This window comes from Nematostella vectensis, chromosome 8, assembly GCF_932526225.1.
Source record: "Nematostella vectensis chromosome 8, jaNemVect1.1, whole genome shotgun sequence".
Classification (NCBI taxonomy): Eukaryota; Metazoa; Cnidaria; class Anthozoa; order Actiniaria; family Edwardsiidae; genus Nematostella; species Nematostella vectensis.
In genome coordinates, this window is record NC_064041.1 from 9096813 (window position 1) to 9111215 (window position 14403).

The 14403-nt window shown below is 45.3% G+C and overlaps 1 protein-coding gene across 1 annotated transcript in view; it reads right to left on the minus strand.

Moving 5' to 3' along the window:
* Positions 1-3167, minus strand: part of LOC116603116 (neurogenic locus notch homolog protein 1) — a 5870-nt gene extending 2703 nt beyond the window's left edge. Inside the window, exons 1-4 of the mRNA XM_048731826.1 lie at positions 3035-3167; positions 1669-1916; positions 1171-1288; positions 972-1097 (exon numbers count right to left, since the gene is read on the minus strand). Of these exons, the coding sequence (XP_048587783.1) occupies positions 972-1097; positions 1171-1288; positions 1669-1916; positions 3035-3095 (553 nt within the window). The 5' untranslated portion in view covers positions 3096-3167. The remainder of the gene's footprint in view (positions 1-971; positions 1098-1170; positions 1289-1668; positions 1917-3034) is intronic.
* Positions 3168-14403: the final 11236 nt, after the last annotated feature.

Below are 14403 nucleotides of genomic sequence, written 5' to 3' on the forward strand. Positions count from 1 at the left end.
CATTTATCAAAAATTTTAAATGTGACCTGCGCATCGACATGGATATCAGTTTTCCTCGAATCCTTGTGTTCAAAGGCGTCCTTCTAGCGCAACCTTAATGAGGTCATTATACTCTAATCATATGAAAGGATACAACAGGGCTTCTAGAAGTACGCACTTGTGCGGAAGCGCGTAATTTGGCTTTCTCCGCGTAATCCGCGTAATCCGCGTAATCCACAAATTTCCGCGTAATCCTGCGTAATTTGGCTAAAATGTGAAAGTCAGCATTTTTTAATTTTTTAATTTTTAAAAGTGCACAGCTGATGTGTTCTTTTAGGGTTCTTACCTCTATTTCTCGTAAAAAAGACAGATATTCTTCGGAAAAGTGCGATATTTCGAACTGAATTTCGAAAACAAATAAAATGACTAGGCGTTCTTTGCTAACCCGCGAAGGCCTAGGACTAATAATAAAATACCTTTTTTAATTGGCTGGTGGATAGGAGCCAATTTTAACTCGCCTAATATATTTTAGCGCAAAAAATTAACCTTTTCAAGTTATTTCGTGCTTTCCTTCGGTACAAAATGTAGTATGGGCGTAACAGTTGATATTCCGTGTAATTTAGTGCGTAATTCAGTGAAGAATCCCGCAAAATTTTGATTTTTAAAGAAAAATGTATTGCAAAATCCCGCTTAATTTAGCGCGTAATGATTGATTTTCCGCGTAATTTAGCAAAGAATCCCTCGTAATTTTGAGTTTTTTTCCGCGTAATTCCAGAAGCCCTGATACGAGTAATTTGCGTAGAACCAAAGGAATTCCATAAATAGGGCACTTGCGCTGAGAGATCACGGGACTTTTTTCCGAAAGGGTTTATTATATTCTTAGCGCAAGTACCCTATTTAGGAATAGCGCTTTCAGTGTTTCAAAAGAGAATGACGATGGTAGGAATATGGTAAAAATGCCAATGCTGATATCGGTTGGTGGTTTTCGTTACCTGCGCAGTTTATTCCGTCTCCTGTATAGCCTGGTTTACATGTGCATGCGAAGGACCCAATGGTGTTTGCACATGTAGCGCGGTCCCGGTGACAATTGTGGTTTTCTAGAGAACACTCATTAACATCTATGTAAGAAGCACAAAAATAGCTTTAATGATGTTCTCTATAAATTCTATGATCTCTGAAGACCGCTTCTACCTGTTTCACATGCGGCACCGGTGTATCCCTGTGGACATTCACATCTGTATCTTGGAGTCCCCTTTAACTCAAGGCAGGTCATGTTGGCCGAGGGACAAGGATTTGGAACGCAAACCTCCTAAGAAAAAGAAAAAAAAAGCATTTCCACTAGGCTTAGCCTAGCTATCTAAATGTGGTGACTCCAGAATAAACTTTGTAGACTTAGCATAGATGCAGCGTCAACGGTGGAGCGTTTTTATAAACAGATAATCAATTAATCAAATTTAAGCAGATCGTAAAACTGTGCCTTTATTAGGACGAGTGCAATGAATCGCCTTAAAAATAAATTTGGCATTGCTTATCTAGTGCGAGCTTTTGCCTCCAATGAATTTGTATCAAAGGGCTTATTTTCAAGTAAATGCTTCGCTCCCCCAGAAAATTACAGTAAACATCCCAGAGGTTATAAGTTTCTGTAACAACCACTTTACATCAAGCGCGCATGAGGTTGTTTGGACATACATTGGGGCCGTAGTAGTCGATTCCTGGGAACTTTAGCAGATCTTTAGGGAAGGATCCAGCTTTGGCGGACAGCAGTTCACAGCTCCCGAGATTCGCGCCTTTCTTATAGTTCACAGCACGACATGCTTGGCTCACATAGCACTTTACTTGACAGTTCCACACTGATATATCAGTTATATTCTGAAGGGTGTGATTAAAGAGGGCGTAGTCCTCTACTGGAGAAGGGAAATGCATGTTGCGGCAGGGGTCTGAAAAAGGATTGGCAAAGTGAGTAAAAGCGCAAACCATTTCTCGCGTGATATCTACTGTAAGGCTCTTCCTAAAAGTGCCTCCCTACATCCCTTTAAAAGCCAAATTCTTCAATAAGCCTTCTCATTAAGAGTCTTAAGCATAACAAAATAAGCGTAAGACTCTCTAAGTGCTTTGATCTCCATGGTTCAAATGTTAAAAGATGGGTCGTAGCCACTGTAAATGTATGAGACATTATTTAAATTACAGAAGAAAATGCCTTGAAAGGGCCTTTTGGACACCCTCCTCTTAAAAATCCTGGCTACGCCGCTGGTATTGTTGTTAATGTAGGGACAAATTTACATACTACTAGCTTATATCATCTGAGACTTTTGAAGGGCTACAAACCACTTGGCTAAAAAAACTGGAAACTAAGAGATTTTGAAATAAACCATCTATCTCTTACGACGAGACAAAAAAAGAAATTTGGCCAAACGCCATGTCTTTCGGGTGCTTTATTTTCTTTCTTTCATTCGACTTGGAAAGAGTCACATTAATTATTTGTATTCACGTAGCTGAGTGAATCTCATAAATGTTGCAATTGCAAAGAACTTCAAGCCAATAACATAGGCAATTTTATGCTGCCGAAAAAAAGTGATTTCTCAAGCCCCCGAAATATTGAAAAGAAGAAAGCATTATATGCAATTGAAAAATGTGGAATTGATCAAAATACTTGATCTTCGATTTTTTGGTTTGTATGACTTTTCGGTCTTAATAAAAAATACGGATAAATAAATAACAGTTCTTTGGTAAAATGTTTTAGAACAACTACTTTTTTTCGCAGTATTTATCAAAAAAGTGATTAAAAGTTTCAGATTTTCGTGTTCCCTTGGCAAAAAATTTTCATAAAAGTTCCTTTACGCGTTGCTTTGTTTCCCTAGTGGTGTTTTCGATAATAAACCACCCAGTGCCCTCTGGGAATTTAAAAAGCAAGACGTTCAGGGCAGAACGTCCACTTTAAATTGAAAAGCCTATAGTCACCATTTAATATAGTTCTTATCTAATTATCGATAATTTGGTCATTTTCTAAAGGATTCGTTTCCTTGTTTTTCGTCTAGAAAAGGTTTGGTGTGGTTACCTTGAGTGTGGCACATTCTTGCCACGAGACCAAGAAGGAGAATCGATATTGGTAAAGTCATATCATTTCTTCTTCGACTTATCTGTGATAGCTTAACCCTGACTTCAATATTGATACACTAAGCAAACTTGTGTCGCTAAACAATAATTGCATATGTGGCTGTTATCAATAATTAATCAGTTGTACAAAGAGGGGTTGTACACAGACAGTGCAATGCAATCACAAAATGGCGCAAAAGGGTTATATTTTGTATGATAATAGATTGGTAAAGTCATATCACTTCTTCTTAGACTTTATCTGTGATAGCTTCTTCCTGACCTCAATATTATTGTTTTGCTCAACAATAATTGTTTATAACGCTTTTATCAATAATTAATCGCTTATTCTAAACATTAACCATAGCTTGAGATGGCTTGAAAGAAATTTATCTTGCTTTATTCTGTTCTAATCATATCCAGATATCAGACAAAATAAATCAATATTTAATCAGACTGAAGTTGTCAGACGGAAGTTAACTGGTGACAATGCGCCTTTAAGTCTTTCAGAATACTTTATGGAGCACGGCAGAATGTGCTCCTATTTAACGCGCGATTGATATTATTACGAAAATCACTGACAAACCAGACGAAATGTTCGTGTATCGAATATTATTTTTAATTTGTTTACCCAATATATCTGTAATAAAGCCAATTTCTTGAAGCTGTTGTCATAGATTGATCTTGTTCCGTTTTAGCTGTGATTAGATAGATAAATACTTTATTAACGTGAAATTATACGTAGCTACAAGCTAGTTTTCAGATAATTCACGAACATAAAATATATAAAAATAGATAAAAGATAAATATGTAAATATATAAGTATAAAATTCTATGTACAGTTTCTATGGTGTAAAATTTTGGGAATTAACTATTTACATTATTACGAATGTCAAAGGTATAAAAATATTGGCAATAAAACGCCAGAAAGATCTAGTTCATCTATACTGCGCTTGAATGCGCGGTACCCTCGATTTTTCTAAGTCCTTTTGGAATAGCATTCAAAAGCCGGGGGGACAGATAAGTAGTAAGGGGTGTGGGTATAGGGGAGGGAAGGAATGCGTAGAATGTGGTGAATGTGCCACACCTAGCTTAAAGGATTTCCGGTGTCAAGTATCGGTATGTGTGGGCTGGGACCTAGGGGGGAAAGGAATGCGTGCGTATCAATGATCGGTATATGAGTTGCCCTGGTGTCTAGGGGAGGAAAGGAATGCATTGGTGGCAAATTTCTTGTTACGCTCAGGGTTCCGCTAAACGGGCCGCGTTGACGTAGTGCTGTGTGTTTATCATCCAGGGGGTAGTATAAGGTCATAGCGGCATCGTTGTGTGATGCGTTGACAGGAATAAAAAAAGGTGCTTTTTCACTTGTTAACGGTGTTGTCATATCTCTGTAATACGGGTGGATGGTTTAGCTAATAAAATAGCCATGCCAAGGGCTGGTGCTCCCAGTTGTTGTCCCAGTGCAGCGGTTGTAGTGGTAATGTACAATCATTTTATTGTGAGTTTACTGAGTGGTGTTTTTGGCGGTCTCTGTCTTTGTTTCGGTCTACGTGTAGGTGCCTATGTAATTTGGCGGTCCCTTGTAGTACCCCTTCGCACGTTTCTCCGTGATGGGCACAGTAAAGAGGCTGAACGGACCGCAGGAGGTCATTGCCAAGATTAGTGAAATTATGGCGGGTCCTGAGTGGACGTTTGTGGCTAGTCCTGAGGGTAAAAAAACTGCTATCGAGAAAGTGACTGTTGTGCTGGTTCTGGACGGGTTCCAAATTGGGCAGGGGTTTTAAACAAAGAAGATGGGTTTTTGTCACCACCACCAAGAGGTCCTTGGTCAGCATTTTATTCTCCCTATCAGGATGCATGCACGATCTCAGACCGTGGCAGCGTCGTAGTGTGACAAACGTGGAGAGACACGTCCATGGGCTGGCTTTTCAGGATCGAGCCCCGAGGGCTATCAAACACGAGAGGTTGAAGGCTGTGGTCTCTGCGTGGTACAAGTTTTACGGGCAAGGCGGGATCGTCGGACACAAGTGTGGGGTGTACGAAAGACGTCTACTAGGCGCCCTTGGCATACCCTGTCTAAACCTCTAAAATGACTACGCTACTACCGGTCCCTGGATTCAGGGGGTCAATTTTGCGCAGAGATTGTTGAAGCCCTTTTCAATTTCCCCGACCCCTTCTGGGAGGCGCTCGGTGGCGTCCACATTTTTGTGGGCGGTCCATAGTTGCGAGTGTCCTGTGTCTTTCATACTTTTTAAAGATCGCCAGTTTGGAGTCAGGTGGTGCGACGGCGGGTGGTGCATTTGGTCACCACCTCCCCATCAAGGTGTTCGGTGACGCATACACGGGACAAACGGCGGTACTTGCGTCGGGGTCTTCCTCTGCTACCATTGTTACGTAGTGGGGTGTATCCGAGGTTGCGAGGAGACATCGATGGGATGCTTGGGGTAGTTGGCAGTTGCGCACTATCATTGCTATCATTACCCCCAACACTGCTACTGCCATACCCAGCAACGGTTGCAAAAAAATCACTAAGGTTCACTTCTGGAACAGCGTCGGGTACCGTGTACAGTGAAGTGCGAGAGTGAAGGAATGCTCGGTAGATCCGTACACCTGAGTGTTCGCGGTGGGGGTTTGTGCTAAATCTTTCTTTGACGGTACCTGTAGCAGGCCTGCTGTTCAATGGCGTTATGGGGATAGGGGGTAGGTTTAGTTGTTCCCGCGGTTGTTCTACTGTGCTTGCGGGGATGTGGTGGCGGTGGTAGCGGACGTGCTGGTTTCTTCATCGGTATCGTCGTCGCTCAGGTCGGAGGGTCGTTCAGGGGGTGTGAGGTTCGCTCTGGTAGCGAACTCGCGCTCTACTACCCATCGCGCTCTAGCGCTGCCTGTGGGGCGTTTATCCCCCGACGTTTGTAGTAGTACTGGTATGATAAGCGTCGTATTTTCCCCCGGATACGAATGTTAGACATTTTCAGGCGCTCTTTTCACGTACCGTTGGTACCCCTGAATGACGGTGTTCCTAGATGGTTGGGGTGTATTTATCCGTGAACACGCAAATGTGATCCACGTCTTCCACTGGTACGTAGACGTAACTACGCTGGTCGCTAGGAAGTACGTGGGAGCGTAGTCGGCACTCCGGACGGGTATTTTTATGAAACTCGAAGAGGAGGTACCCGTAGGGGGCGCTCGTCGCCTGTCTGAAAGCATCCATGACAAAACCTACCCTACTGGGGAATGCCTGGGCAGCAAGGTTAAGGCAGCCTAACTGATCTCGTGGGTTGTTAAAGACTACAATATAGTGGGCGTTTAACGAAATGGTGCGCGCTTCTTTTTGCGGTGAAAACAAATTTTGCAGGATCAGGATAGCAGTGATGTCATGGTGGTGGGATGTTTTGGTGAATATGTCGCTCATGCGATTTAGGTCGCCCATGAGGTCGTCGATGATGAGGACTCCAGGGTTTTCTTGCGGTCCAAAGAGTTTTTCTATGGACTCGGGGAGCCCCCTTTGGAGCACGACACCAAGTGTTTGTTTCAGGGCTTCCAGTAGAGGCTGGTGAGCGCCATAGCAATAGACTATTTTCTGGGGTTTCCGGTCAAATGCTGTTTTTTTCTGTTCTAGTAGGCTGTGAACAAAGGTGGTTTTTCCAGATTGGCTTGGGCCGGCGGCGAGAATGCTACAGGGTGTGCGAAACCGTGTTTTATCCATGATAGACCGCAAGGAATGGTTTAGACACGCAGTGTTTAAGGTTGTTTTACTCTCTTTCTGCTAATGGTTACAAATTGTTTCTTGCACCTTATTATCCTGGGCATAAACATTTGATTACGTCTTTTTGTTTTTTTTGGCACACTGTTGCTAAGTGTAGCGGATGTAGTTTGTCCCCCCTCTATGGTCGTAGGGCTTGTGCGCATCTGTGAATTGGGTGACTAACCGGTCGTTCATTCGTGGGTCGTTGGAGTAGAGTTCTACAATTCTGTGCATAGGGATCCCCCTTGAGCGGTGATAGAGGTAAAAAAGACAATGGCGGTCTATGATGTTAGGGCTTGAACGCGACGATTGTTCTTCACGATAATATTGTGCTGGAGACAAAATTGTTGGATACCACCCCCATAAGTGCGGGGGTTAAAAGCAAAACTGTCGAAAAACTCAAGATGGTCAGGAGTCTTGTAGACACCCAGCCAATGCATACCAGGTTTATTGCTAGGGTCGGTGTTAACGATGTAGGCCGTGTCCCCAACGCTTTTTCTTTTTTGCTTGCCCAGCTTGTCACTGGGCAGTACCCCTCCAAACACAGCCGCCAATTTTGTTTAAAAACAAGTCGAACTTTTGGAAGGTGTTCGACCCTATAGGGATAACCAGCGGCTGGATCGTGGTGCTCACGATCAGGTACTCGGCTGTGTACCCCGTGTTGAGTCCTCTCTCGATTTCCAGGCCGGTAGACACGGCTGGGTCGACGTGGTAGAAATTGAGGGCCAGTTCATGCATCTTTATTTTCTCGTCTTGGGCAGTTGACATCAGTGCGAATTTAGGCCCGCTTAGGAAGAATTCCAATTTGAGCTCTAAATCAGGTATTAAATTCCGGTCGCTGAAGAACAGGTCAGAGTGCACATTTCCAACAATACCCACGCCTTTGGTTGCCCGTGCGGCGTTGGTTAGCGCTCCCCGTTTTTTCAGTCCCTGGCTATCAGCTTCCGCCCCGCTGGTCGCATGGATATTCATGTGCCCTGCGGTGTCCTTGTGCTACATGCTACCAGCCAGGTAGGTCTCGTGGGCGCTTTTCGAGAAGTTCAGTAGGGCTTGGAAATAGGCTTTGTAGGGATAAAGGTCCCCCTGAGCCTCCACAAGCACACCATTTACCCATACTTCATCTGTTTGAAAAGGCTCCCAACGGGGTAGTTGACCAGACCGACTGATTGGTTGTTATCTATGTTGCTGTCGTCGGCCTTTGTGATTTTGACCATCATGGAAATGAACGTCTTTTTCAGGTCGATGTTATTGGATGATGCCGGAATAATGAACGTGTATTTTTCACCCTCCTGGGTTTTTGGGGGTACTTCAGGTATTTCCCATTGGCGGCTGTGACGTCGGTATCGGGTAAAGAAAATAAGTCTAGTTCTCTGCCATAACCTATTTTGGAGGTTTTGTAAACAGTGGCTTCGGAGACGGCCATGCTGCGGAGCTTCTGACAGTGTATGGTATTGATGTTGAATGGTGCCTGCCGGTTATAGCGGTGGCTTTTTATCTCTTTCTTCTTTTCTTGGTAGTAGACGGCCCAGTGGTTCCTGGTCTTTTGCGTGAGGGAGAGGGAGGTTGAATGCGGATAAGTGAGGGCTGGTAGGCAGTGCTCAAAGTATTGCCAATCCCCCTTGGGGCACTCCCGCCACCTCCACCACCGCGCTGCGCTGGCATGGGTATCCCTAGAAATGGGGGTGAACCATTAAGCGCCAATGACCATTGAACCTCACGGCCACCCTGGGTCACAGGAGCACCTCGAAAGACCCCGCGGCCACTTTGGGTGAGTTGAGAGCCACGGAATCTTCCCCTTCCTCCTTGTGTTACGGGCGCTCCCCGAAATCTTCCCATTCCTTTCTGATCTGGCCCTCCCTGAGCCATGTCTTCACGTAACTCCTTGGCTATATTCTCTTGCAACCCCATAGCGACTTGCTTTAACCAGTTGAGTGCCTTCACAATCTCAGGTGTTGGGGAGATGTCGTGTGTCCGGGTATGTACGTAGTAATGAGGTGCGAGGGCTCAGGGGACCAACTTTTAAATAATACAGTCACCTCTTTTGGGGCCTGATATGCAAGGCCACTTTTACAGCGCCCGATTGGAACTTGATGATGTTTCCACTATCGTCGGCAATTTGAATTCTAAAAGTGTCGAGAAAAGAGAACCGTATTTTGAAATAGAAGGGGTTGAGGAAGTTTTCTTCGTGCATGTCACCATCGTCGCCTTTTGGTGTGAAGACCCGCATCAAGTTGCCAGAGTTGTTACCCCCGGGTACAACGCACTCTGTTGTGTGCCCCGAGTATAAATAGTAGTCTTGGAACGGTTTTCTTTTTGGGCCAGGCGCATTCTCAGTCGAGACAAACGAGGAAGAACGGCGCATTGGGACCATCCCATATAGTCGTAGACAGCATACTCCTGGTTTGCTTCTTCTGCTGACCCGTACCATGGTGGCATGCCAAACGTTGGAATATCCGGCACCAAGGACTCCTCATCGGGGTTCAACCGCCGCAAAAATCGTGGCGATACGCTGGCGTTTGTATTGTCGACGGTAAGGGCGGTGGAGCGTGTAGGTTGGTTGCGAGCGTAACCATAACTCGGCTTGCTGACGAGTTAACCCCTTGTTACGTATGGCCCGCGCCAATTTATCCACGCCACCATAGGCCGCCGGGTCCGAGGGATCATAGTAGCTACCATGGCGTTGTTTGGACGATTTCTTTGAGACCTTTGGGGATTGTTTATGACCGTTCGTCTTTGTTAGCGGTTTTGAAAGCTTTCTCCGACCACGCCCTACTATAATGTACTCGGTACGCCGGGGGTTGTCTCGCTCCCCGAACTTCCCCCACATACTGTTCAGCGCCATTTTATTAACGCACCGACGTCCCTCGTTCCGATTGATACGCTGGGGGTCCAGCCTTATACCCTCGTGCTCCAGGTAATTTTTAAGTAGCGCTCCCGATCATCGTCGGTCCGGCACCATGCAGGTAAGCCAGAGGCCTCTTGCTTGTTTTTTAAGAACTGTGCGATGTACCCCCCGAACAGCTGGCCCCATTCCTCCCAGTGCCATACCTCATATACTTTGAGGACACGGTAACGTTTCTCCAAGGCTTTGGCCAGCTCCACATGGGTCCAAGTACCCACGGCTGTTCGATCGTTATCGGTGTGGTCGCAGCCCCTATCCTGGCGTTCCTCTTCAGCGCAACGTGGACAACAAACAGACATCAGTTTGTCATTAATCCTCATTGGGAGGACTGGGAAGTAGAGGTCGCGTGGTGGCAGGAACCGTACTTTGAGCAACCCCTTATACCCTGTTACCGGCCCAAAGTCACAAATGATGACATGCGGGTGGCCTTTTGGATAATTCGCGAGAATTGACGTGCGGATAAAGTAAACAAAAGTCTTTGTACTCGATGATTGTCCCAGCGGGTTCCTCGGAAACATCACAGCGAAGTTGAATAGCATTCGTACGACCCCCGAAAAAAGCATTACGCGCCTCAAGTACTTTGCTACATTCAACGTCACTCACTACAGCTTGTAGGTGAGCCTCGCTAGCCAGTCGCTTGTCAAATTGACACTCCGATTCCTCCACCAGATTAAAACCTAGATCGCTGAGGTGTAAGTAGATATCGCGAGTACGCTCGCGCGAGCCTCTCATTAGGACATGGTTCAGCGGGTTCCTGGTGTCAGGGTCATAACAAATTGCGCAACCATGAAACAGGCACCCATGGTATTGATAACAAGTGTTGGTCTCTTGCGCGAAATCATCCACTTTGTAACTCCCGATCTTGACCTCACCACCGTTCCCCGCATGCTGGATGAACACCCCATCCTCATGTGTCTTGTACTCGAGCCATTGTAGCGCTTTTAGCGAATGAACATCGTTCCCTCGGTAACCTCTGGGTGGGATCACTGCTACACTCTGCTCGGGTAGGTGGTTCAAACGCAAAATCTTCATGCACAAGGAAGGTAAAGTGATAGCTGACTAGAACGCGGGGATCCCCCCAGCTTCACGAAATTCCCGGTCGTAGGCTAGCACTGCCCTTGTCAACACCTCGACATCCTTGTGGCAGTAACTTGCTAGTTGCTGTTGGAAGTCGAACACGGCGCCCCTGGACACCTCGCCAGCGTGCCAAGTCCTCAGCGCCTGTACTGCCTCATCCTTTATTCCAGGGAGGTCGTAATATTCCAAAGGGGGGATGGTTTCAACGTAATCTTGGTGGTCGGGGGTATTGAAGAGGTGTGGAAAAGTGCCTTTGCATGCAATGTGCTCGAAACCAAACGTTTCTGGCATCTTGTTCAATGCAAAAGGTATAAAATTTAGTGTGTCTTTAAAGTCCACTTTGTATGCGGGAAAGTTCATGTACAATGTCTTTCCCCCGTTAAAGATAACAGTGGGCTTGTACCCGTTGGCAAACACCCACTTCAGCACAAGGTATGAGTCGTACCCTTACTGAAATTATGGGCAAGACATGTGTAGCCTTGGTTTACCCCTGAAAAAAGCCAGGAGCAGAATTCGGCCACAGTCCGGAACCCATGCTTTCGCTGGCCACACTTCATGCACTCCATCACATCCATTGGGGCGTCTTTACAAAGCCTACAGAGTTTCTGGACCGCTACATAGTTCACCGTATGCTTGTTTGTTAAAGGCATAGCCTCGAAATCAAAAATAAGGAGAGAATCCATGTCTTCGTCGTTGTGCGCTGGTACAACCACTTCCCCCACCGTCACAAAACATTGGTGGTCTTGGGGTACCAACTGCTTACATATATTGCAGCGGTACTCCCCAGAAACATGCTCATCACCACTTTCCCGCTGCGCTGACTTGTCAACAGACGTTCCGCAGTCATTGCATTTATAGTACCGCTGACAAAACGTAGATTTTTGATCCCGCCTCCCCCGGATCTCCTTATGATTTTGGTAACAAGTCAATGTCCGGAAATACTTATTGCATTCCCCACAATACATCCAATCCCAACGGGGGGCATCTCCTCTAGAAGTAGTGGTAGGTGAGCATCTCTCCCGGTCACAACTCCGACACAGCTCCACGCAGCCTCACGGATTGAATAGGGCTTCTTACATTTTAAACAGAAATATGCGCGCCCCAGTAGCCCCGGTACCTTGGTCACATATTGGTAGTGGTCACCGGTATGATATAGCCATAGGTGATGATTGGGGTCCACCAAGTCAACCGAGTATACAACGACGTTAAGGTACTGCCGGGAAATCACGTTAATCTCAATACCTTCACCCGCCAAAAGTTTTGGAATTCCGCCAGTTCTTCGGGACCGCATTTACGAATAGGGACCCCCGCGGCCTCGTAGAGCGCCCTGGCACGCCGGCCCTGCTCGAGCAGATAACGCCCACCATCCCCGGTATGGTACAACCGTCGATATGTCTGTATATCCTCTGTTTTGTGCGCCAACCCCACCACGATAGCTCTAGCGGCACACATTTCATCTGTATTCTTTATTCTTACAATCGTCCCATTTTCCCGCAACCACGTCTCCAAATCTGCGATCCCCAGGGACCCGCTGTGGACCTTCCAGCTACCACCACGTGGCATTTGGGTGTGGTACACGCGCACAGAAAAGCGACCGTGCAGTACAAAATTTGCATTTGACTGAGCCACAGTTTCCATCACATCGATTAGGCGCTTAGGCGTGAGATATTGTCGTGGCATATAGGGTAGGGAGATCGGGTTTGTTAGGCCTGGCGCGTCCAACGTGATGCGGGCGAAATCTTGCGTGGATAAATCTCCTAAAACATCATCGAGGAGTCGCTGAAGCACGCGCTCTAAGTCCTCAAGCGCCTTTTCAAGGTCGTCTCTCTCAGGCAGTTTGATGGTTAGAAAGTAGTCGGTTAAGTCGGTGTTGAATTTGCGGCTATGCCGCGTAGAGACTTGTTGTAGAGAATACCCCTGTAAAGAGTCACTGTCCACATCACCACTCACAAAGCGTTGACTTCCACCCGCTTGCGCTGTTTCGTTGCCATAACAATCGTTAAATAACTCCCCAAGGGATGAGTAAGTCACCGGGGTCTCATCTTGATTTTGGGCTACAAATTCATCCTGAGCGCCTAACACATCCTCGAAAAAGTCCGGTTCTAACTCTGATGGTGAATCACCAGCCCCATCATCATCACTACATGGTGGGAGTAAGTAAAAGAGTAAGGCTAATAGCTCTTGGAGATACTGCTCTCCATCTACTTCGATGGGGTCCTGACTGTCACCATCAGGACTCGGTAATAGTTCTAGTAACTCTTGTAATGAAGGCTTATCGATATCCATTAAGACTCGCTAATAGTGTGAAATAAAAAAATATATACCGTACCCACTTTTATAAAAGCGGGTTCATAACTAAACAATTAAGTACCTGCCAATAATAGCACCCGGTAAAAAGAATCTAAAAAAATATATTTGACCCTTACTGCCGTGACCTTACCATAGAAGGGCAAAAAATATGTGAAATCTGTCAGGGCGCATCAATTTTCATCCAGACGTAATATAATTCACTAAATGATTAGGAAAATAGCACGCGATTAAAACCACCACTTTGTTTATTTTAAATAGTTTGGGCACTTAATCCTTATATCAGGCAAGAAATCTAATTAGGGCTGTCAACGTTGTTTATTTGTAATAGCTGGGACACCAAGCATCAACCATCTAAAATACGCATAATACCATACCATTTCTTTTTTTTCATCTCGACTTAAATGCCAATAGAATGACTGCTGTACATGAACAAACTTTGTTTATTGTAATAGTAGGGAGTACTTTATTCTGATATTATGCAAGCACTCGCTAATTACATTTAATTGATTGTATTGTATTGACACAAGCACGATATGGAATTTTGTTACGGTCGTCCCGTGTTTTCAACGTTAACTTGCCCAACATGAATCTTGTTTTTTCCTTTAAATACAAAACAGAAACAAAAACCAAAAAAAAAAAAAATTGAAGGCCCTGCTTATAAAACCTTAATGCTGATATCAGTTAAACACTCACTAGCGAATATTTGTTTGTTTTTGCTTTTACACGAGATCCTAGCGCGATATTATGCTATGCAAACAGCGTCTGCTGTTTGCGGAATGGCCTCGCGAAGCTTCTGGTATTGAGTATTTGAGCAATACAGCCCGCACCCAATGACCTGTGGGTCAGCTTCATAATTGAGCACTGTACCGCACTTAAAAACGCCTCGACCGACCTCTTTAAGGCCAACTTCGCAGAAACATTGCATAGAGGAAGCCATAATGACTAGTCTAGCTGCACAATGCTATACCTTTGGGCTAAAAATAATTTTGCATTCTTATAGACTTTTGACTGTGTCCCACACATAACTGCCATCCCCTAGAACCCAGACCCAGATATCTAGCATTCCTTACATAGCAACCAACCCCTAGATCCCAGACCCTTAGCATATCGATCAAACACGGCGACCATTCCTTGCGTGACCTTGTATAAACAAAAACAGCGTCTTAAAACGCATAATCCCAAACGAAACTCATTAAAAATGACTCCGATTCCTACTCGAACACAAGCCACCATTGCTTTCCCATCATAAGGAAACAATGTTCAGACTTCTAGGCAGCCCTCTACGATAAGAAACAAAATAGTA